The sequence below is a fragment of the Rhincodon typus genome, chromosome 17 (assembly GCF_021869965.1).
Source record: "Rhincodon typus isolate 14 chromosome 17, sRhiTyp1.1, whole genome shotgun sequence".
Classification (NCBI taxonomy): domain Eukaryota; kingdom Metazoa; phylum Chordata; class Chondrichthyes; order Orectolobiformes; family Rhincodontidae; genus Rhincodon; species Rhincodon typus.
The window spans coordinates 16,573,271-16,597,761 of NC_063348.1; the positions used below are offsets into that span (position 1 = coordinate 16,573,271).

Below are 24,491 nucleotides of genomic sequence, written 5' to 3' on the forward strand. Positions count from 1 at the left end.
TAGTGGCAGCAAGGGGGCCCTCCTGGTGTTCGGGGACGGTAGTGGCAGCAAGGGGGCCCTCCTGGTGTTAGGGGACGCTAGTGGCAGCAAGGGGGTCCTCCTGGTGTTCGGGGACGGTAGCGGTGACCAGATATTGGAGGTACCAGCGTCTATGGCAGCAAGAACACAGGTCCTCCTGGTGATCATAGGCTGACCGAGACTCCCGGCCGTGACAAGGTCCGTGAGCCTGCATTGGTTTGTCCCAAACACCTTTAGGGAGATAAGGCTTAGATTTTAATATCTGGACTTTTTTTTTAAATCTTTTTGTTTTCCTTTATTGCAGCTTTTTTTTTGTATTCTGGTTTTGTGACCAAGATGGCACTGGAGGATGGCGACTTCGTGCGCTTTTCACTGTACTCATGTGTTCCTATACTTGAGTAAATGTGACAGTAAAATCTACTTCTAATTCATTGATGCCCTCTCAGCTAATCTTGTTCCCCCTCTTCTCTGCTTAGCAGCTGTGGCCTGGTGCTGCAGGCTGACCTGCCTGACAGCTGTGGAGCCTCTCAAGCTGCTGGCTGCGAGCAAGAAGTGGAATCCAGAACAATTTCCTGCTGCTCTCTCGACAGCTCCAGAGGAAAACATGAGCTTCTGGCTTTCCTGATTCAGCAGAAAGTGTGAACAGGGATGAGGTAAAGACCTCAAACTAGTAAGAGAGAGAGAGATCTACGAGGAATGGGACAAGCCTAAAGATAAATGAAACAGGAAGGCAGAACACAGGACAGACTATATTAAGGAACTACATAATTAGCTAGAGCACTTTTAAAAGATTAAACATATAATTAATAATAAAGTGGCTTATTAAATAAAATTGAACTGCCTGCACAGCAATTTCACACATTATCTATAACGCAACAGGGGAACCGGAGCCACTTATAAGAAGTTTGGAACCAGATTTAGTTGGATTACTGAGGCATGACTTCAAAAAAATCAGGACTAGGAATTAAACATTGCAGGGCATAATATATTCAGCTAAGATTGCCTAGGGAATAAAGGAGGTGGTGTAGTTAACCTTATAATGATCACGCAGAAAGTGACAACCGTGAGTAATACAGAAAAAGAATCTATGTGGATACAGACAAGAGATGATGGATTGATCACACCTATAACGGGAACCTACAAAACACTCATCAGAAGAATGTAGGTGGAGGAAGAAACATTTGAATATATTAAGGAACATGTCGACTTTTGGGACCATACTATAAAGAATAAGAGCATGGCAGAGACCAGGGTAATGGATCATAGAAAAGTTGATTTGGGTTGCTGACTGGGAATAGGATTTTGGGAAAATAAAATGCACAATAATATTTGCTAACAATAACATAGAATGCTAAAGGGAAATGTTTAACGTGATGTTCAGTGGAGTTCAGGAAAATCGTATTTTGCTGAGAAGCAGTAGTAAACTAAAACCTAATGAGAAACCATGGATGAATGAAGACATAACAGAAAAATTGAAGATAAGGAAAGCATACACCGAATACATGGACAGCAGGGAACAGCATTATAAGAGAGAATAAGGAGCAATTAGGAAATCCGTCAAAGAAGAATTAGGAATGCAAAGAGGAAATATGAAATGAAGTTGTTGAGAAACATAAAGCAAATTGTAAAATCCTGTACAGGCAGATAAATAAAAGTAGGACAGTTAAGATTGAAAAAAATAAATAGACTAATCAAACTAAAAGAGGAATAAAGTCTTTAGTGACCTAATAGAGGCCTTTAAAATTATGAAAGGAGGGTTTTGATAGAATGCATACGGAAAGAATGTTTTCTCTTTGTTAAAGAGTATAACTGGAGGCCAACAATATAGGATAGTCACCAAGAAATCCAGTAGAATGTTCAGAAGAAACTTGTTTATCCAAAGAGTGGGGAGAAGGTAGAACTTGCAATCACTGAAAGTCATTGAAGTGAATTGTACAGATGCATTTAATGGGAAGCTGAACAAGCATATGAGGGAGAAGGAAATAGAGGGTTATAATGATAGATTTAGATAAGGAAAGATGGGAAGAAGCTTGTGTGGACCATTATCGCCAGTCTGGACCGATTAGGTTGAATAGCTTGTTTCTACATGGGGAAAAACATTACTAGGAGTTATCTCTCGAAGGAAGTAGTTAAAAGAATAGAAAAGTGTTCTGCATAACTTCTTGCCAGCATATTAATTTTGGAAACCCCTGGATGACCCTGGGGGAGTTCAGCCAGGATCTGGTGGTGACCTTTGCCCGGGACAATCACCCTCGCTCCCCATAATAATATGCCTCGACTGTGATCCGGTCTCTCTGGGTCCTAAAATCTGATTGTGATTGCCCTTTGTTTTCTCCCATCACCACCAGCTGCTTCAGTTTTGCCAGATCTCTCTGCATCCAAAGTCTGATATTGTCAGCTGTGACTGGAAGTGTGTCCAGAAAATCTAAAACCATTATGGTCTCTTCCAGTGTCAGTCCCACCAGTAGTATATCTGCCAGTGGGAGATGGCTCAATGCATCTGCGTTTGCTGATTGGCCTCCCAGACAGTGTTCTGACTTATAACTATACGTACTTAGTATTAGAGCTCACTGCTCAATTTGGTCTGAAGTTATTGGCGGCACTGCCTTATCCTCTTTAAGTAGACCTGGTAGGGGTTTGTAGTCCATTATTATTACAAAGTTACATCCATAAAGGTATTGATGGAACAATCTGACTCCAAATATGTTCTGCCAAACCTTCCTTCTCTAGCTGGACATATTTATGCTCTGCATTAGCCAAAGCCTTGGGTGCATACGCTATTAGGCATTCCTCTTCATTGGCCATCATGAGCTAATACAACCCCAATGCCATGCAGGGAGGTATCACATGTCGATACCAGATCTCATTTGGGATCATAGTGTGCCAACACCTTAGAGGATGATATCTGTTCCTTCACTTCCCTTAAAGCTGTGGCTTGGCTACAAGACCATTTCCAAAGCAGACCCTTTGTTAACAGTTGATGCAAAGGTTCCAGGATGGAGGCCAGGTTATGTAGGAACTTTCCACAATAATTCATCAGCCAAGGAAAGACCTAAGCTCCAGTACGAACATGGGAGCCAGGGCACCTTTGATCACTCTCACTTTATCTTCCAACGGGTATAACCTGGTCTTGTCGACTCTGTAGACTAAGTAGATCACTTGGGGTGCCTATTACACACTTTTTTACCTTCTTAGGCATAAGGCAGCCTGGGAGAACTGTCTAAGGACTATGTCCAAGTTCTTTAAGTACTCCTTATTGGTCTTCCCTGTTATTAGTACATCATCTAGATAAATGGCAACCTAGGATAACCTTGCAAAATGTTCTCCATCGTCCACTGAAAAATTGCACAGCCTGACATTGCTCTAAATGACAGTCTCGTATATTGGTACAAATGCTTATGTGAATTAATTGTACCATACTTCTGGGAATCCTCATCTAACCACAATTGCAAGTAAGCATGGCTCATGTCTAGCTTCGTGAACAACAGCTCCCCTGCCAGCTTTGCGTATAGATCCTCTACACGAGGGATTGGGTATTTATCCAGCTGCCAAAAGTGGTTTACTGTTTGTTTAAATTCCCCACAAAGGGAACCGACCCATTGGACTCCAAAATCGATTTAATTGGTGCTGCCCATTCCACAACTGGTTTGATGATTCTTTCGCTTTCCAGCCTTCTGATTTCTGCCTCTATTCAATGGCACTGGATGGGCTTTGCAGAATCTTAGGATTGCTTCCTGGTCCACATGCAAGGTGGCCTGGGCTCCTTTGATACTCCTTAGACCTCCTTGGAAGACTTCTGGGTATTTAATTAGGACTTCACAAAAACAGCCATTTTCAAATCAAAAAACGTTGAGCTAATCTCTCAACTAACTTCACCCCATCAGGCCAGGCCTTTTACTACAATCAATCAGTGGTAAGTGAACCAGCTGCTCCTCATAAGAAACTGGAACTGAAGTTATACCCTTAATCAGTAAAGGTTCCCCGTTATAGCTTCTCAGTCTAGCCAAGGTCTTGCGCCAACTTAAGGGTTGGACTCCAGAGCAAATTTTGTTAAAGCCTGGTTCTGCAATCACTGATACAGCTGCGCTGGTATCAACCTCCATTAGAACCAGAAGACTATCTAACCAGACTTTTATTTTGATTGGTTCTGATTTGGACTTGCTAAGCAATTTAGCTGTTCTAAACCAGATGTAGGTGGACTTTCCAGGGCGTGCACTCTCCTGGAATACCCTGCAAGCTAGTCAGAGTGCCTCTTTGAAGTCTAGTTGGGCTTCAGCTAGTAGGATCTTTTGCATAGTTACATCTTAATCCTACGTTACCAACTGGTCTCTGAGCATCTCATTAAGGATTAAACCAAAGTCACATGCTTCTGCAGTTTAGCTGTTCTAAACCAGATTTAGGTGGGACTTTCCAGGGCATGCACTCTCCTGGATACCGGCCTAGGAGTTCTCTTACTCAAGTTAGATTTAGTAGCACTCCTTTACTGTCTCTAGTCTGCATACTGGCAGGAACTACAATGGCTTGCTGGTCCAAATCCTGAAGGAAGTTTTAACTGTTTGGCTGAGGCTTGTTTTTTTTTTGGGGTTTTGCTATGGACTGACCTAGAGTCTTTCTATTCAGGGTGTGTCCTGAGTGAGGCTATGCAATTTGCTTTCACTCAAGTGGTGTCCCCCAAGGTCAGTCAGTCTGACGAGGATGTCCACTTCTATCAGAATACCCTGCAACTCGTGCTCCACTTGCTGCATTTTCCAATGATAAAGCTAGTCAGAGTGCCTCTTTGAAGTCTAGTTGGACTTCAGCTAGTAGGATCTTTTGCATAGTTACATCTTAATCCTACATACCAACTGGTCTCTGAGCATCTCATTAAGGATTAAACCAAAGCCACATGCTTCTGCCAATAGTCTTAACCTCCCAAAATCTCAATACGGATTTCCGTGGTTCTTGAATTGCCACGACAGACAAATTAGAGGAGGCTTGGGGTCATAATATTCCTTAACTCAATCCAACAACTCTTGAAAGGTTTTAGTATCTGGTGTCTCAGGGAAAGTCAGACTCCTAATAACCATAAAAGCTGCAGGTCCACAAGCTCTCGGGAATTACTCGTTGCTTTACATCTGCCCCAGTGTCCTTTGCCCAGTAAAAATAATGCATTCTTTCCACATACCGGGCCTTGTCTTTGACAAATAACGGCATGAAGCCAGAAATACTCAAACATGAGTTGCAAGCGAGTTACTTCAGGAACGTACTTTACTCTCATCGCCACTGAAATAACTCCCAAGAGGCTGGTGTCCCATCACCTAATCGTCCTTTATTTACAAGTGGAAAGTCCATGATGCTGGTCCAGCTCCCTCAGAATCAGCTTTCAGAGTGTCAGAATGTCTAACACTTCTCTTTTTATCTTTCAGACCAGACTAACAGCCCCAATCAGAGAACTCATATTCTGTGATGTCCACCTGGCTGACCTCGTTACAATCACTACATTCTCAAACTATATTTAAAACATTCTTCCTTTTTCTTCCATTTGGATAATTTGGCATTTCCACCTGGGTAGATACTGGAAATTTACAAGGATCTGCTATTTCTCATTTATCCTGTGACTGATCTCAGGGTATGTCGCTTCCTCACAAAATGTACCTGCGCAGTGGCCTTAAAGCCAGTTAAATACAACAAAACAACAGTTCTGAATTTGACACCAGACTGCCTACTGCTCACAGCAACCCTACAGGACATCACCTACTATTAATTAAACCCTTGATTAACCATTGTTTGTGCTGTTAAAATTGATGATATGATTCACAGACTGTCCTGGATTTATGCCTGTGTAATTCTAACAGCCTTCACTCAGTAGTTATTACTAACAGAGCCTAATGTGAATGCGCAGTCTTTGGCTCAGGGCCTTGCTTAATAAATTCCTTGAGGTTTGTGAGTCATCATTAATAACCGGAGATTGAATTGATTTTTGCTTTGTGAAGACTGACAGGAGATTCTTCAAGCAGACCATCCAATAAAGCTGGATTGGGGGTTTACTCACTCTAATTTCTGTGTTTTTATGGAATATACAGCTGTGAAGGGTTGGATTTTTCCATAAAATTAGCTTTGTGTCAATTTTGGTGAGTTTCATGGAGGGTTTGTCTCCATGAGCCCTAGTGAGATTTCACACTTTAGTTACTGAAACTGACCTCATTAGGTGTGCACCATGCTTCTGTGGTGCCTCCCTCATCAAATCTACCCTATCACCACAGGCAAATGTATTCTCCACATTCGGGACATCCCAGGCAAATGTATTCCCCGCAGTTGGGACATCCCAGGGTTCCGGAGCCAGCACAATATTTAAAATGCAGCTTTGCATCAGGTTGAATGCTGTCAGCCCAGATGCTGCTGTGTACGTTGTTTGAATCTGAATAATTGCTCTCAACCTGGAGAGCAGAGGAAATATAAATTTCCCACCCATCCCCTCCCCCGCCAAGATTTGCAGACAGGAGGACCTGATGGATGAGTAGTGCAAGAGAAGGGCCATCCTCTTCCTTCAGGCCTGGCAGAGGAAACCACATCCCCAGACCCTGGTCTAAGGGCTGTCAGCCACCCGTTGTCTGGAGGAACGCGCAGCTGTGTGAGGGTAAGTGCCATCCCCTTCTCTCTGCTACCTCACACAGAGTTTTCTCTGCTACCACACCCATCTCCTTGCCAGGGCTCATGCTCTACCCCTCTCATTATTGTATGCACTATCTTCCCTCACGTGCTCTCACCCACCTAAGCCCACCCACACTGCTAACCCTCTGTGCTGCCACCTCAGTCTCTCGGAACACTTTTCCCCAACTTACACCAGTACCAGCAGCTGGGCCATCCACTTTCATCTCACTCAATCTCTCTTTTCCTCTCATTCCAGAAGAAAACCACCCACATTAGAGCTGAAAAAGCTAATTATGTGAAATGGCACCCAATGTCCATCTCCTCACCCTCTCCGGTGAGAAAATCCTTTCTCTAGCTGGTGAGGACCACGACCATTCCTTTGGTGATGCTCAAAACTTCATGAGATTGTTGCTAAGTAAGGATCGTTGCCCGTTGGTGTGCTGTTCTCCCATTACAGCCACTAGGAATGTACTCTTAACACGCCTGAGTTTCTACTCTTTGTTGTGATACATTCTCTCTTTTGTCTCCAGTAAACACTGATGGAACATGCATTGTCTCTGCCCTGAAGAGACTGGCCCCGCAAGGCATCTCCTCCTTCTCCTCTGCGGAAGGACCCTCAGACCCCTCCGAGGAAGCACTGGCAAAGCAGCTTCCTCCAACCTCCACCGGTCCAGATACGTACAGCTCCTATGGAAATTTGCTAGACTAGATTAGGGAGCACAATCTGGTGAGCGCCTCACTATGCCAGCTATACTGTTGGCCAAGGAAGGAACATCCCAGGTTGCTTACACACGGAAACCTGCCAGACACCATTTTACCAGGCACCATTCAGCCCCAGGCAGGAAAGGACACATGATGTTAACAATTATCAACTTGGAGCAACAGGCAAACTTGTTGTGGGCACTGGGCACTGACTTAAAGGTGGAGGACTTCACTAACTCTTTTTGTACTGCCTCTGACGTGTAAGCGTCTGGCTGTCTTCATGGACAGCATGATGGCTGTTATAGAGAGCCAAGTGCAGCACCCTTAGTGTCTGCTGGACATACACATGGACCTGTATTTTATTACTGTAGCCAGTGATGGTCAGCACCGTCAGCAAGATGACAGAGGTAAGGGACCTTGACACTTATTATTTATGCAGCAGCTGATCGTTATTCTGAGGAACTCGTGTAGTGATGTCCTGGAGCTGAGATGATTGACCTTGAACAACCACTTTTGGGCTCAGTATGACTTTAACCTAGTGGAGAATTTTCACTCAATTCCCATCGACTCCGATTTTGCTGGAGCTCTTTGATGCCTTACTTGGTTAAATGAAGCCTTGATGACAAGACCACTCACTCTCATCTCACCTCTCCAGTTGAGCATTTAGCTGTATTGGAACAGCTCGGTTTGGGGCGCAGTTAGCTCTGGAACACAAGTCTTTATTGCCACTGCTAAAATGTTGCCAGGGCCAAATTCTTCCAGTATTCAGTGCCTCCAGCCACTTTTTCTGTATCATGTGGAGTGAATCAAATTAGTTGAAGACTGATATCTGAGATGCTGGGGACATCAACCAAAACTGCCAAATGTTTGAAGGTGGTTGTCCTAATGCAGGTGCAGAATCAATACTGAAACTTTCTGCTACTGATATCAATACCAGTGCATCACAGCATTAATACGCCAATTATTGATCTCTGTACACATCCAAGTAACACCAGACAATCCCAATATTGATACAAGTGTATGTCCAGGATCAGTCACTGCATTATAGCTCCAGGGTTGGTACTGATATTCTAGTAATTAAAACATGCACACATTCAGGAGTATTAATGATACACGAGTTGGCTTGGACCAGGATTAATAGCCCTTCTGATCGACATTCATGTACTAGTGCATATATGTGCTGGTCTACTAACCATACACATCTAAATTCATTACAAATCTTACAACTGAGATCAGTCTAAATCCAGGATTAATATTGCTAACCTAGTGAGTGACATCTAATCTGGAACCACTACTGATATCCCAATCCTAGCCTCTATTGCTGGAGGAGCAACGAGGCGATTCTATGTACAAGTTCTAACTTCTGAGGACAGAGTCACTTAACTGCTCTTGATTTCAATGCAGAAATAAAAATGTTGAGAAACCTGGATGATGTTGATCAATGCAGGGTATCTATATAGATGTGAACATGGGACCGGAGCCTGCATAAAATTAACAGCAGGAATAGAGCTTTGAAATTGCAATAAGATTAGAGAATGATTCCAAAAGGAGGACAGCAGAGTTAAGAAAGTGCAATTCCCATGTAAGGTTTGAGAAAGCTGTGCAGTATTGTAATGAAATGATTAGGCTGTTTTGCTCATTGAATAATTAATCCTACATTACATTATTACAACACTTTAAATGAGTTTCATTGACTATAAGGTGTTTTTGGACAAGTCATTGTTTTTTAGGAATCCGGACTATGAAATTCCGGTCTTCCTGCAGTGCATGTGCAACATGCTCCTACAACTCGCAGGAAACAGTCATTGTAACTGAGTCAGCTCCTTGAATGTCAGGATTCTGAAGGAAGCTGCACTATATTGTGTTACTGCTGTTATTCTCCACAATCAATTTTACTTTTGGTACTCCCTAGTGTAGTAAAAGGAGCCACAGAGCAGGGTCAACCGGAGATGCCAGATAGCATAAAAACTATACTGTCTAGAACAGTTGGTTAGAGATGCATTATGGTTAAAGGGCCAGACACATCTACTTGGCAACAAAAGAGGTTCACTGCGCCCAGAGCTATTACATCTGCTTTAGAAGGACCTGCAGACAACATGCAACATAACATGGCACCAACTGGTCATTTAGCTAACTACAACTGCCGGCTTTTATGTCAAAGTTTCATTAGGTTTGTGCACTGGACATCAGCAGGATCACTAGGTTCCCAATGTTTTACTCAACAGAAAAGAAACCTAATTTCCTTTCCCACCAAATAGTAATAACAAAATAATAAGGCTGTCAATTCCTGACTTTCAAAAGCAAAAGGATGGTTGCTGATACCCATGTTTCCATCCAGTTCTATAGCCACAACGGCCCATGCAAATATGAGAAGGATCCTATCTGATCAGTGCATAACTGAGCACCAGCACAGCATCATACAAAATCTACAAGTGCTTCGCAGGCAGCACCCATATTGCTCTCATTTGAATGCAGTCATTTGAGCCTGGAAAGTGACAGAGACCTTTTTCAGCCTTAACACCCTTACTGAACTGATGGTCTCAGGCAAATAAGTCAACCTTTTCCCATTTCCCTGTTTCACAGGCCATCAGCTGGAGTGTGGTTCCATGTGCTGTGCTCCCAGACATCATTTGCTCCTCAAACATTTATTTTGTCATCCACTTTGTTTTACTAACTTTTCTATTAGTTAATTCTAGTGACAGATTCAAACCCAGCTGTGAGTCAAGTTTAAAGAAAATATGATGGATGCTTTCAGAAGATCTGTTCAAGATTTGTGCAATGTAAAGAAGGGAAGTTCCCTAGTGTAAGACTGGAAAATGTAGCTAAGCCTTTCTGTTCCACCTTTCTCATTAGACTATCTACTTTTGAAGAGGATTCCCTTCTGTTCAACACAGTATGGGCCTTGCTTCCTCTGTACAATTTTTGTGTTTCTTTCACAGGATGCAGGTATCGCTGATTAAACCAGCAATTGTTGCCTATTCCTTCCTCTGAGAAAGCGGCAATGTGTCTTACAAACACGACTATCACAGTCCTGAAGGCGTAGGTAGACCCACAGTGTTGTTAGGAAGTGGGTATTACATTCAGCAATTTCTTTTCATAATCAGCAAAATGAAGCAAGCACTTTATCCTGTTTTTCAGGGTAATTACTGTGTTATTCTCGACGAAGGTTCCTTTGTAATAATGCAGAACTTTGATTATTTAAGTTTGAAAAATAGCATTAGGCTTGACCATGGCACAGGAGGATCTGCTCTGGCAACTGAGAGGCCAGGTAATGACAAATCTTCCAATGGAGACCTCTAACTCCTAATTGGAAAAGATTACTAGAGCATGAAAGCAGTGCCTAGTGAGCGTTGGCTGGGAGGTGGAAAATCAAGACATTCCAACAAACTTGACATTAAAGGCTAAAAATAGCTAATTGCTCATATTAACTGAGAATATACATATGGGCAGCATCGCTTATGATGCAGAGAGAGCCTCTGCAGGAGGTGCACTAAAGGAGGCTCCTCATTTGGAACTGAAGGCCAAAGCACCTTCTTCACTCCATCCCGACATGGGGTCTACATGAATGGAGAGAGGTTGAAAACTGAGTCGATGCAACTTCTCCGAAGATGTTTGCTGCTGTTGTGACAAAAGTAAACATAATTATTTTTACTGGCGTTGTTTGTAAGTGTGCTTAAACTGTGGAAGAGACTTAAACAGAACATCTGGTCTGTGTGAGTGCTCAAATACAGAAAAACAAATCTATTCAGAGCACATTAGGTGGAGCGCTTGGGCACATTCCATGACTCATTTCCAGGGAAGGGACGGGGAGGAGAGGACGGGGAAGAAATATCAACAAAACCAAGTACAGCTATATTTTTTAAATGTTCACATTATTGCCAAACAAGTCTGTGTGGTGGCTAACATTTGAATACAATTGATCTCACCAGGTGGAGAGTGCAGTGAAGGACGTGTATGATTTTCTATATGATGATTTCATGAGAAACAGTTCCATTAATTCAAAACAGGATTTGATAGCCATTCACTCAACTGTAAGTACCGGCATAAGCTGTTTCTACTGTCACATCAGATGTTTGTTTTAGAGATACTGACTGGAAATTTTAAAATTTAAATATTGCAGAAATCTGACATGAAGACTTGCATTTATACTGCATCTTTGATGCAGTCAACTATCCCAAAGTGCTTCTCAGTACTATTATCAAACAAAATTTGGCACAAAGTTATGTAAGGAGATTCAAGGACAGATGACTAAAAGAGGCAAATTTTAAGGGGGAGCCAGAGTAGAGAACTGGGAAGACTTAGTGAAGGAATTCTAGAGTGCTGTACCTCAGCAAGTGGAAGAATTAAAATCAGAAAAGCCCAGGAGGCCAAAATTATAGAATCATAGAATCTTTACCGTGTGGAAACAGGCCCTTCGGCCCAACAAGTCCACACTGACCTGGACCCATCCCCCTATTTTACACATCCCTGAACACTATGGGCAATTTAGCATGGCCAATCCACCTAGCCTACACATCTTTGGACTGTAGGAGGAAACCGGAGTACTTGGAGGAAACCCACGCAGAGGCGGGGAGAATGTGCAAACTCCACACAGACAGTCTCCCAAGGGTGGAATCGAACCTGGGTTGTTGGTGCTGTGAGGCTGCAGTGCTAACCACTGAGCTACTTTGTTGTAATCTGGGAGGGTTGTGGGCTGGAGGAGGTTATATACATAGAGAAGGGCAAGACTACTGAGATGTTTGAAATATGATGAGAAGACTGCTAGACTGGAATTCAATGTACATTAGAACACATGGTGATAGGTGAATGGGACTTGGTGCAAGTTGGGATTCAGGCAACAAAACTTTAGAGTTGCTCAGGTTTGTGGAGGGTATAAGGTGCGAGGCTGGCCTGGAAAATAAAGAAATAATCATGTCTAGATGTAACAAAGGCATTGGTAGAGGTTTCATCATCAGATAAGCTTGGGTGGGGTAGAGGTGACTGTTGTCATCATGGTGGAAGGAGGAGATCTTGGTGATGGAGGAGATATGTGATAGGAAGCTCACTACAAAGTCAGGTATGGCATAGAGGTTGAAAGTGGTATGGTGCAACTTCATACATTTGCCAGGGAAAGGGATGGAGCAGATGACTAGGGGATCATCTGAGGTAGCAACCAAAGATGTGGTCTTCACATTATTTATTTTAAATAAGTTTCTGTTTACTCAGCATTTGACGTTGGACAAATGGGCAACAAATGAGATACAATGAAAAGGTTGAGAGTGGTGATACTGAGGTACAGTTGGGCCTGGTCAACATACATGTGGAACCAAAGAAAACTGCCTGTAAAGATCTAGTGCTCTCTCAGATGTGAATTTCTCCTTTTCAAATGTCAATTTGAATCTGGAACCAAGTCAAGGGAATATACAGATGTCCAGTATCAATGCTGGCTGTTGACCCTCTGTCCACAACAGAGAAAAAGGCCAAAGATACAGGTGAGTATGAAGTGAAAGTGTTCCAAGTACCCATCGGATCTCTAAATGGTTCAGTTCAGCCAGTATGTCCATCCAGTTCCTTACGCAAGAAGAAACAGGGAGAGAAATACAGAAAACCACACAGGGTTTTTCAATTTTAATGTAGAATTTTATAGAAAGTTAAATAGATGATTGAGAAATGGGGTTAAGCTGGAATCTGAAATATTGTGGACAAAATCTTAAAATATTTGTGTTTTAAAAATGTATCATCGTGGAGAAATTTGACATTCTACAAATAAAGAAGTGACTTTCTAAGGCCAGAGATGTTTTATAAGTATTTATGCAGTTACTACATTGTTAAAGACCAGTTACACCTCATGCAACATGGTGTAACTTATGCAGAAGGAATATCGGTACAAAAAGGTAACTTTTCTTCAATTCAGGGATTTACTTGATTGCCATCAGTGGGCAGGGTGTTTCAATACTACACCCTGTGTGGAACATTGCTGTCATCTCTAGAGACTTCACTGCACATGTGCAGATTCCAGAGGTTGCATCACCACTGCAAAATGTGAGCTATTTTTTTTCAGAATGTTAAGGCCTTAAAGGGCAGCTCAGAATAAAGTCCTGGTCAGTGCTGATTTAGCAAAGGCCTCGGTGCATATTTTGAAATTGGATTCACCCTGCCAACACACATTGTTTAGGCTCATGCTTAGTAGCTATTGGGTGATTTAACAGTGACAAGCATTCATACTAATGCAGAATGCTAACACAGCATCAGAAATTGCCAATAATTCAAAAACAGGGAGCATGAGTTGAGGAATTCCTGGCACCTGTGCCCCATTAAATATCATTTCTTCCAAGTTACAACACACATAAATAAATCTTGCATAAGGAACTGGGCACACTGGCTGAACTGAACCATTTAGAGATCCGATGGGTACTTGGAATACTTTCACTTCATACTCAGCTGTATCTTTGGCCTTTTTCTCTGTTGTGGAAACTATAAATTGCCAGTTCACAACTGTCAAAATGAGAGCCTATCTGGCCATGAACATATTTTTAATGCTGCTCATAGAAGGATATTATTGAGCAGTATATGTTTCCCTATTTTCATTCCGTTATTGCCTTCTTAATAACAGTGGAGAGCAAAGTAGAGCAATGAAGAGTAAAACAGTAAGCATATAAAACTACAGGAAAACCAGATATTAACAACAGCCATCAATATCTGTTTATAAGTGGCACATATCTTACAAGACACTGAATGAGATGCTACCTTCACTGTGAAATTCTGGGTGCATTTTGCAACTTTCAGTTGAAATGTTTGTTCCATAGCTGTCAGAGCAACTCAACTTCACTATCTCAATCAACTTCTAAGCTGTAACTAGAGATTTTTGGAGGGTTATTCAGAGCTGTGTTCTCCTGCATATGCAGTCAGTGACATTTTTGAAGCTGGGAGTTCAGTCATTTTGGATGACTTCTGGGGCTGTTCATATCTCTCATGATCTCTGCAAAGCTAAGGGAGAAATAGATGGCATCTATGTTGTACTCTAGGATCAAACATTTCAAATTCCACCCTCTGTCTCTGTATGCCAATGCAGCATGCAAGTAGATTCTGACGAAAGTACATGTCGAGAGCAACAGTTGGCTGTCTCAAGATGACATATTGGCCAGATGCACAAAGATTGTGTCTTGTGGCTTTTTTCACAGTTCCTCCCTGAGAATGCAACATAAACATGGAAGTTGCATCTACCGGGAGACACCCATAACAAGTAATTAGAGCTGGCTAGAGGAGGTCACTGTGACAAATGTTTTGAGGCAACAGTGAAAATTTGTTAGGATTCTTCGTAATTGTCACATTCTATTTGACAACTAAGGGAGAGGGTTTCTTTCTATTCAGTCAAATAGTTTGCTTGAAAGTATGATCCTGGATGGCAATGTGGATGCCATCTATTTTTCTCTCTTAACTTTGCACGAATCAGCAGCATGAGAAAACTAAACAGCCTAGGAGTCATCCAAACATTTATAGAAACTCTTATCTTATTATTTTACTGGCAAGTTTTCTCTTGTACTCTTATTTTCTCTCTTTCTTTGCAATTTTTACATCCTGCCCAATTATCTGACAATTATTCTTTTTGTTTTATACTGTCCTTAACATTTGTAATTAACCACAGATTGTGAGTCTGCCCCTTGGAATTTTTTCACTGGAATATAACTATTCCGCATATTTTGAAAAATCACCTTAAATGTTTGCCACTACATCTCTATCCAACTATTCTTTAACATAGTTTGCCAATTCTCTTTAGCCAGCTCTGTTTTCAAGTGCTTATAACCTCCTTATTTAAGTTTTTTTTTACAAAGTCTCAGACCTACTCTTCTCTCCCTCAGACTGAATGTAACATTCATCAATATTATGGTTGCTGCTGCCTAGGGCCCCTTCACCAAGAGATCATTAATCTATGGCTATGTTTGATGACATGAAGAAACAGGGATAATAACAGAGAAATCTCAGAAATAAATTGAAATGAAGAATGATAGAAAAACTAATAAACCTTTAAAAATTAAAAGAATATACAGAAAACATATAAAGGTGAAAATTTTTTAAAAACCTTAAATAAAGTAGTTTTTAAAAACCAATTGAAAATTGACTTTATATTGTGCATTAAAAACAAAATCAGAGGTGGGTATGTGCAGTTGGATTTTATCATCAGATCGTGGGTGTCAGCAGGCACTCTTAATCCATCCTATCTCACCGCACAGTACCAGGTCGGGTATAGCCTGCTCTCTGGTTGGCTCCAGAGCATATATAAGAAATGATCCTGAAAACATTATATGAACTCCTCATCCAGATGAACTTTGCCCATCTGACTTTGAGAGTTCTGAGTTCTGAGGAAGGGTCACTGGACCCAAAATGTTAACTTTAATTTCTCTCCACAGATGCTGCCAGACCTGCTGAGCTTTTCCAGCAATTTCTGTTTTTGTTTGTGACTTTTGAGAGTCTTAGTTTAAAATGATCTCTACTTCCCTAGTTATCTAGTAGACAGGAACATGGTACCAGTACGGTTCAGGTGCAGACTGTCCCATTAGTCTGGATCACACTTGCCCTAGGCCCGGTGCTCATGCACCACAAACCAGAACCCATTTCTCCCACAACTGTCTTTGAGCCACACATTTATCTCACTAATCCATATTACCTTATGCCAATTTGAAATTCCCACCGTAATAGTGGGAGTTGAAACCTAATTATGTGATTGGACCCTAATCTCGTTATGTAAAGAAGAATCTCAAAAGTGTTTGCAGCCTGCTCAGGAGATCTGGATAAAATAGAAAATAATGGAAATGCCCTGAGAAATTGGGTTGTATGTCAGGCAGATAGGGTTATAATTTCCTCTAATCCATCCCTCCAAATAAAGAGGCAGACTATTGCATAATGAGGACAATATGGATGGTTAGTGCAGAGTATTTTTAGGTTGCGTTCAAAGTTGTCTGTGGTTAGACACGACTCAAACATTAATGGGGTGGAAATTCTTTCTAGTTGTGATGGCCATAGACTTAATGGAAGCATTTCTGAAGCCCACAACTAAGCCCGCTATTCTGGGTAAATGGATATCATTTGCCCTATACAGCTGCAGTGATTCAGAGTGAATCAGTGTCATAAATCTTAATAGATAACACAGCGTGGAGCTGGAGGAACAGCAGGCCAGGAAAATTTTCTGAAGAAGGGCCCCAACCCGAAAGGTCAACTTTCCTGCTCCTCTGATGCTGCCTGGCCTGCTGTGTTCCTCCAGGTTCACACTGTATTATCTCAGACTCCAGCATCTGCAGTTCTTACTATCTCCTCGTAAATCTCAATGTTGTGTTAGCCTTCAGAGCAAAGGGATATAATAATTTGCAACACATTTCTCTCATTCAGTGACACCTTAGTGGCAAAAACAGGTCTCTGAGATGACCAACTAGGAGCGCCTTGGTCTGTGAATACAGCCTCAGAATCAATGAGAGGTACCTGACAGAATAACTCCCTTCTTTCTCTAAGTCATGGAGTGCACTATTATCCCTTCAGCGGAATTACTGTCTGTAGCATGTTGTTTACTGTAAGTTCATTTATTGAAATCATCAACACTGTTGGCAAGTGCAGTAAACAAGGGATGCTGAAGTGCAAAATTGGCACCTCTCCAGCAAAAGGAACAATTTCAATAAGCTGAAAGCCTTTTCCTGAAAAAGACAAATACACATTTTTATTGAACTATGAATGGTGTAACTAGCTTCAAGGATCCAAATTCAGCAAACCAGTGAATTGGCAGTAAGTTACCATTCCTTTCCTATAGCACCTCATTAACATAACTGTTTTGCAAGAAAGTTGCTGCTAAGCAGCATAATCATTTTCTGTTGCGTTGTTTTATTAATTGTAAGTTGTGGCACATGGATCCTGGGGCGCATGCACACACATTCCCTAAATCCTGACCTTTGCTTTTCAAATAGAATGGCCCACATGACCACCAGGACTTTGCAATTTCAGATTTTATACAAGCATTTGAGATGGCTTTGTTGGTAAATGCACTGCTCTATATGGTATAAAGACATAGATGCCAGAAACTCCAGGCTCTATCCCTGGACACTGCTGAGTAAGGAGATCCAATTAAGAACATAGTTGGAATAGCAGAGTTGGTACTAGTGCCCTAGATTAGGAAAGAATTGACTATAATTCAAATGTATGTGGTGTGTGGGTGTTGAAGCATGAAGTAACTATGTCTGGCTGTGATGCTTTCAATATATGAATATCTTACTCATTCTCTATGTTTATATATGAAGACCGAGAAGAGGTACCAATGCACAGACAATGACAACAACAAAGTCAGAGCTTCCAGGATCAGAGAAAAGAAAAGTGAGGAAATTAAGGGGAAAAAAACCGAATGCTTTCAAACTTTCAATTCTAAAGCACGGAATAAAAGTTTAGAAATGTATCAATGAAATTGTACACAGTCAGAAGTTACTCAAACCTGAATCATTAGGAATTATGAAGCCTCACTTTTACCATGGGATTTAATCAAATTTCTGAATTCATATGCTGCACAAATCTCAGGACTACCAAATCTGTAGTATTTTGTCATGAGGCATAGCTAATTAAACAATCCTTTTTTATTCTCTCATAGTTTCTTTGCTGTGGAAAGAACTCAACATTTAGTCACTACAGTAGTGTGGAGAATGAAACATGCTTTGCAGAAGGTACTCATCTAAAGGTATGGCACGAACTATAACTAAAGAGAGTGTTAAGGATTTTGTCCATGATTACATACAGCTATAGGGACCATATCAAGGATTACAGACAGCTTAGAGACCAGGTCCAAGACTATAGATAGCTATAGGGACCATATCTAGGATTACAGTCAGTTATAGGGACAATAAACAAGATTACAAACAGTCGCAAGGACCATGAACACAACTACAGACAGCTATAGAGAAGATGTCCAGGATTACAGGCAGCTATGGGGACCATGTCCAGGATTACAGACAGCTACAGGGGCCATGTCCAGGATTACAGACAGCTATAGGGACCATGTGCAGGATTACATATATCTATAGGGACCATGTTCAGGATTAGACACAGCTATAGGGACATGAGTTGAGTTGCAACACTGTACACAAATGTCAGGTATGTGGCTGCCCACATAGGCTGGGAACTCTTGTCTTCCCCAAGAGAACTTATTTTTGTAATCCTTAACCCTTTTACATGGTACCATATATAGAAAAATATGTTTAAGTTTAGCTTTATTTTGGTTGCCATATCTTCTCTGTCCTATACTAACTCCCATCCTCTAGTTCCCCACCTTTTCTTGCACTCATCTGAATCTCATTAAGCATTACCCACCTCCAGTTTAATGCTAGGCCCCACTGATGATAAGGAACCAAGAACACACACTACAAGTCCCCCACCCCACAACTTATCATTGGCAAGAGGAAGTTTTAACCCACACCAAAATCACATCCTTCCATCTCCTCCAAAAACTGCCAAAAAATATCAGGATCAAGCATACACTTACTCCAGTGGTTAGGGCTTAGTCCTAAATTAACCTTAGGAGTCTTGGTATCTATTATATCTCTGAAATAACATTCTAATGAGCTGAATAACCAGGGAAGAAGGCAAAACTAAATAGTAGGGGGAAGGGATAAAACTTAGGACAATATTGTAATCAAAGGCTAGAAACAAGCTGATAGAAAAAGGTATTCATGTGGGAAATAATAGACAGTGACAAGAAGGGACAGTGTTTTTGTCTCAGCCGATGTTATTACTGGACAAGTCAGATCCCAGACTGAAATCTGGCCTGACGGATCAGACGAGTCTAATTATATGTCACTGGACTCAAAATATTAACTCTGTTTTTCTCTCCACAGATGCTGCTGAGTTTCTCCAGCACTTTCTGTTTTTGGTTGAAGAAAGAGATACCAATTTATACAGCATGAGAAGAGGGTACTGATGTCCATGATATATAAATGCAGTCCCTTTTGTCAAGTTTTGCATCATACCCTCGATGAGTGGAAGACGAAGAGCTTAGACTTCTTGTCTCCTTTTAGAGATGTTCAACTTCTGTATTACCAAGCAATTATATTTATACCTGAGCAATTGTTGGAGCTCTGGTGGAGCAGGCTCAAAGGGCAAAGTGGCCTATTGCTAGTTCATAAATTGGATCTGCAGTGACATTGTTGTGCAGTCAAACTTGTCAGCCATTCTACACATAGTCAGAATCACACAAACAATAATGAAATTAAAAACTTTTTTGATGATGATGACTGAGGGACATAGTTGCTCACATTACTGAACGCATACTTCTCTGCACAGTGTTACCAGATCACTATCAGACAGGTTTGGTTATCTTATGTTTAATATCTCACATAAAGGATGGCATCTTTTGGAATAAAGTACTCCCTCGGTAGTGCATCGATACATTAACCTAGATAATCAGTTCAGATCATTAAGTGGAATTTAAATTCACAAAATTCTGTTAACATAATGGTGGATGCTCAAAATCCCAGGGAAAACTGGAGAACTGAACATGGAAATGCTAGACCTATAGGTTCCAAGTGCAACAGTGGGTGTGATGAGCACAAATGAGATGAGGAGCCTTCCCAGAACGGCAGCTGTGATTGCACCCAAAATAAAATTTGGACTTTTCTGTTCTGCACCCCCCTCTCTTGTGCCCATAATCCCTTTGCTCCTCTCTGATTCTACCCAGTTCTCCACTCTCCATGCTGAAAAAAATGCCCAAATTACAGCAGGTAAACTGCAACACTTTTTGGCTTTTGCCATCTAACCATGCAGCTCCACTCCCTCCACCATCTAGTGAGAGTCCCACCGAGACCACCAGAAAGTTCATACAAAAAGCCAAACTAATCTAATCTGGTAAGGTCAGCTCGTTGGTGCAGAAACGTATTGATAAAAATTGAGAATGAAGGCATTGCTTCTGCTTTCAGGTGTGAGTTTTATAACTATGTGTTCTGTCCATTAGGATTGCCTTCAGGCAGTGGAGAATCGGATCACTAGCCTCATGATTATCATTGAAGCACTGACACTATTGGTGGGAACTGTGACGGTAAGGTCAATCGGGGGCTACATTGCAATATCAGTTTGAAGAAAAATGGGTTATCGTCAAGTGTTACTACTGATGTGCAGGATAATACATGCTAATGACTATTATCATCTGTGAAGACTAAGTATCATTCTTAATGGAGTAAAGTGAAAAATATAAACTCGACATGACCTGTGGGAAGCCACTGGGAAGAATAAGAACCTCCAGAATTTTCATTTCTGAATGGCTTTAAAAGGTTGATAGTGGATTGATCAACCGTTTTCAACCTACATGATTTTACCTCCCTGTTAAAGTCAATGGCAGATTTATAAATCACCCTCATAACCCATGTCCAAATATGCTGTAGGTGCTGGCTACTATTTCCCATACAGATTTTCTATTCCTGAAGGCTAACAATCACTGCTCCATCTTTAATAAACTGAGTGACCTCGAAGCTTCCTCGTTAACAGGGAAAATATTTAGTGTTTTTAAGAGGTACCATACTGCCCAGCAAACACTGCAAAGAAAATTATATCATTTGTGTGGCAACAGATGGTATTAGAATCAATGTCTTATGTCAGCTAGTTGCCGCCTATCTGCTGAGCAGCAATGTAGTACATCCATAAATGCCATGTAAACCACCCATTACTTCACTGCAGAACCTGTGTGATGGCTGCCTGTTCACTTTACAACTGAACAAATGACATTGGCAAAGTCTTTGCTCAGCAATATCATTCTTTCCATCATCTTTTGGTTTCATGGGTAGACCTATTATATATCAGCTGCTTCCTATAGTTTTTACATTGTTTGCCAGCTCAGGCTGTTAAAGCATCACAACATTTAACATAATGTTGCTGTTACTTAAATAATACCCTCAATAACTTATTTTAGAGTTTCAGCCAAATATATTGTTACTGCTCTGATCCATTTCAGCCATGATCTGATTTAATGGTGAACCATGCTTGATTTGCTGACATCTTCACAATTATAATTTATCATTGATGACCTTGGTTATCACAAAGTGACTGTAGGCACAGGGACCCTGAACCATGGTACACTGATCTGTGTATGCCAAAGCAGTTTTACTGTGCACATATTTATTTACAGTAAGTACTTCTTTTCACCATCATGTAAGCCTATCTAGAGGCTGGTTGGAAAACTCATATTGTTAGGAAACAGCAAAGCATCTTGACAGCACACTGTATGCATACCAGTGTACTGGGTCCAGGATCTGAGTGCCCATTGATCAGCAGAACAGAGGATTTGAGGACGTGAGCTAGTTGTTTTAATAAAGTATCACATAGATAGCATGTTTAAAATGAAGGCAGTCACTGCCAGCAAAGGCAGCAAACTGACTAAAGGACAGAAAACAGATTGTGTAAACTCTGATATTCCCTAGATGCCAGTATTTGTAAATTTACACTTCTTGCTTTTACATTTCTGGCATGGACATGATGGAATGAACGGTGGAATCCTTGAGCCAAATTTTGTGCAATATACACAGGCAGGGAGGCTGCTTTGCAATGCAGAGTGAGGCCAACAGGCATGAGTTCAATTTCCACACCAGCTGAAGTTACCATGACAGACTCTTCGTCTCAACCACCCCCTTGCCTAAGGTGTGGAGACCCTTAGGTTAAATCACCACCAGTCATTTCTCTCTAATAAGGGAGCAGCTCTATGGTTTCTTAAGACTATGGTGACTTTATCTTTAATACACATAGACACTTTACTTGGGAGCAGAAATCAAAATGTCAACATTTCCAGAAGGCACGAACATGGAGTGGTGGTTAATTGAAAATAAATGTGTAAATGGCTTAGACAAAGGTAGGCAATTATGTGTCAGATGAACTGGGAGGTAATACGATTTTGGGCTAATTAGAAAGAAATGCAAACCAAACAATAAATCTTTAAAAAACAGTTGAGGGATTGGGGATGCATTTTTAAGTGACAGGACAAAGCAGGGTTTTTATAAATAATGGCAATTTGCTCACCATTATGGAGGATTCTAATACCAAGTACAGGAGTTAACAATTAAGAGGTTAGGAAGTAAAAAAGAAATAGAATGGAACTCAAGACTTCTTTTTAACAATCTCATTGCTAATTATTGGTATTAATTCCTGCATTTCTGTTGTCATTCCAGGTTTATGGAATGATTCTGACTGCCTTCTTCTGCTTTGCTGGTTGCTTGGCTGAGGATTGGCACACAAAAGGCAAATACCAGGTGACAAAGCAGTAGCAAGCACCGAGGTGAAATCAGAAACTAGGTGCTGGTCAGCCAGAATGAGACACCCCGTGAAGTGAGTTTTCTGGATTTTGTGAAAGATGTCACCTCTCAGAGCTCTGATTCTCTGTGCTGAACGTTCTTACTTTCACATTCTGAAGGAAGGCAAATTAATGTATAACTACTTCACACTGACCTGTTGTGAGAAAATCCCATGGGTCAGCCCCCTCCTCAATGCATTGTACCTAAAGATTCTGCTTCTAAAGAGTGCTGAGCTTTGTTTCGTGCTGTTGTGGCAAGAAACTGTGATATTGTGATCTGCCACCATGTGAGTTTCCTTAAAATACAAATTTTGAAGCAGCTGTATGGTGTTCAAAATTAACAGCAAGAACCTCAGCAATTCTTCTTACTGGGATTGGCAGCTGGGATGAGGGAACATATGGACATAAGAACAGAAATAGGCCATTCAGCCCCTCAAATTTCTCCGTACAACGAGGTCTGCTATTCAATTAAATCCCTGATGATTTATATCTCAACTCCATCTACTTATTGTGCCTCCATATCCATTTATATTATTGATGGATTTTAGCCAGACAACCTCAGAATAAATTATTAACAAAGCTAAAAACTTTTTGTGGGAGAGAGTTCCACATTTCTGTGTCCCTTCACGTGAAGAAGTATATTTTAACTTCTCTCCTGAATGGTCTGGCTGTAACGTTAAGGTTTTGTTCCCTTGTCCCAGACTGCTCCACCATTGAAAGATGTGGAAGGCTGATCGATGGGCTTCCACCTGTCAAGATTGATCCTCTTCTTGATAAGCCTGTGTGGGAGGGTGGGAAGAACAAGCATTTAGGCTGAAGAAGAGATGGGGTAGGAGCTGGAAGGGGGCGATTATATTAATGATCAGAATGAGCTGCTAGGCTGATGGATAGATATTAGGAGCTGAAGATGAAACTATTGTCTTTTTAAAATTCTTATGAAAAGTTAAGTTGGAGCAGCGAGCAAACTGCCCTATTATTGTTACTATGAAATAGAATTTGGTAGTAGTGTCCAACAAACCTCTTTGAAGCGAAGCTTTGTGGTGTATTAATCAGGACCTGGAGTTTCGGCCTGCAATGTGATATTTTTATGTTATTCAGCTACTACCACTTCCTTTTCTTCCAATATATATAGAGCATCATAATTTTGGTGTCTGAGCAAAGCATTTTTGTTACTGTGTACTTTTACTATTAGTCCACATCTTTGATGTTGTCCTACTACTGTTCTCATTGTTGACTCTTTCAGTGGCCTTTCAGTCTTATTCCCATTCCACTGCATCTCACTGAGCCTATATGCTTCCCTTGCATGTCACTCACATTCTCGTTAAGCTGGAATGCCCCTTTTTGCCTTTAATCAAAAGGAATTCTCATATTGTTGTCCTAAAGAGTTAAGTTTGGCTTGTTTGGAAATTAAAATGTTTTACTGTTTGGTACTCACTGTGTAATTCACACACAGGCAGTGAGATGACATGACTGACAGATGAATAGTACCAATGTTTAATAAACAATGTAACGTCTGTACGATGCTGTTTCCAACGATGAAAGGATGAATTATGCGATGTTCTCAGCTCCTTCAGATGGACTTTACTGCAGTGAGATTTTGTTTGTTACACTTAAACGCAGTACAAAGACACCCACCCCCTTTGACTCAATAAGCCATTGCCAGCAATGATCCACCTGCATGGTGTTGAGCAAGGGAAGCCTAGCATGTGCCAGGATTAATCCTTTAAGTGTTAGATTAGAGCAGTTGATGTGGTGCTACGTTTAGCCCCAGGTTGAGGAGGATAAATCACTTCCCACTCACAATCGTTATTCAACGGTTCCTGCTGGATTATGCATTGTGCAGAACTCAGAGACATAGGAAATAGGT

General features: G+C 41.2%; 1 protein-coding gene across 1 annotated transcript in view; it reads left to right on the forward strand.

Moving 5' to 3' along the window:
- Window positions 1–24,145, forward strand: part of LOC109926106 (tetraspanin-32-like) — a 25,624-nt gene extending 1,479 nt beyond the window's left edge. The window contains exons 2-5 of the mRNA XM_048606873.1: window positions 11,280–11,381; window positions 17,951–18,037; window positions 20,303–20,386; window positions 22,503–24,145. Of these exons, the coding sequence (XP_048462830.1) occupies window positions 11,280–11,381; window positions 17,951–18,037; window positions 20,303–20,386; window positions 22,503–22,598 (369 nt within the window). The 3' untranslated portion in view covers window positions 22,599–24,145. The remainder of the gene's footprint in view (window positions 1–11,279; window positions 11,382–17,950; window positions 18,038–20,302; window positions 20,387–22,502) is intronic.
- Window positions 24,146–24,491: the final 346 nt, after the last annotated feature.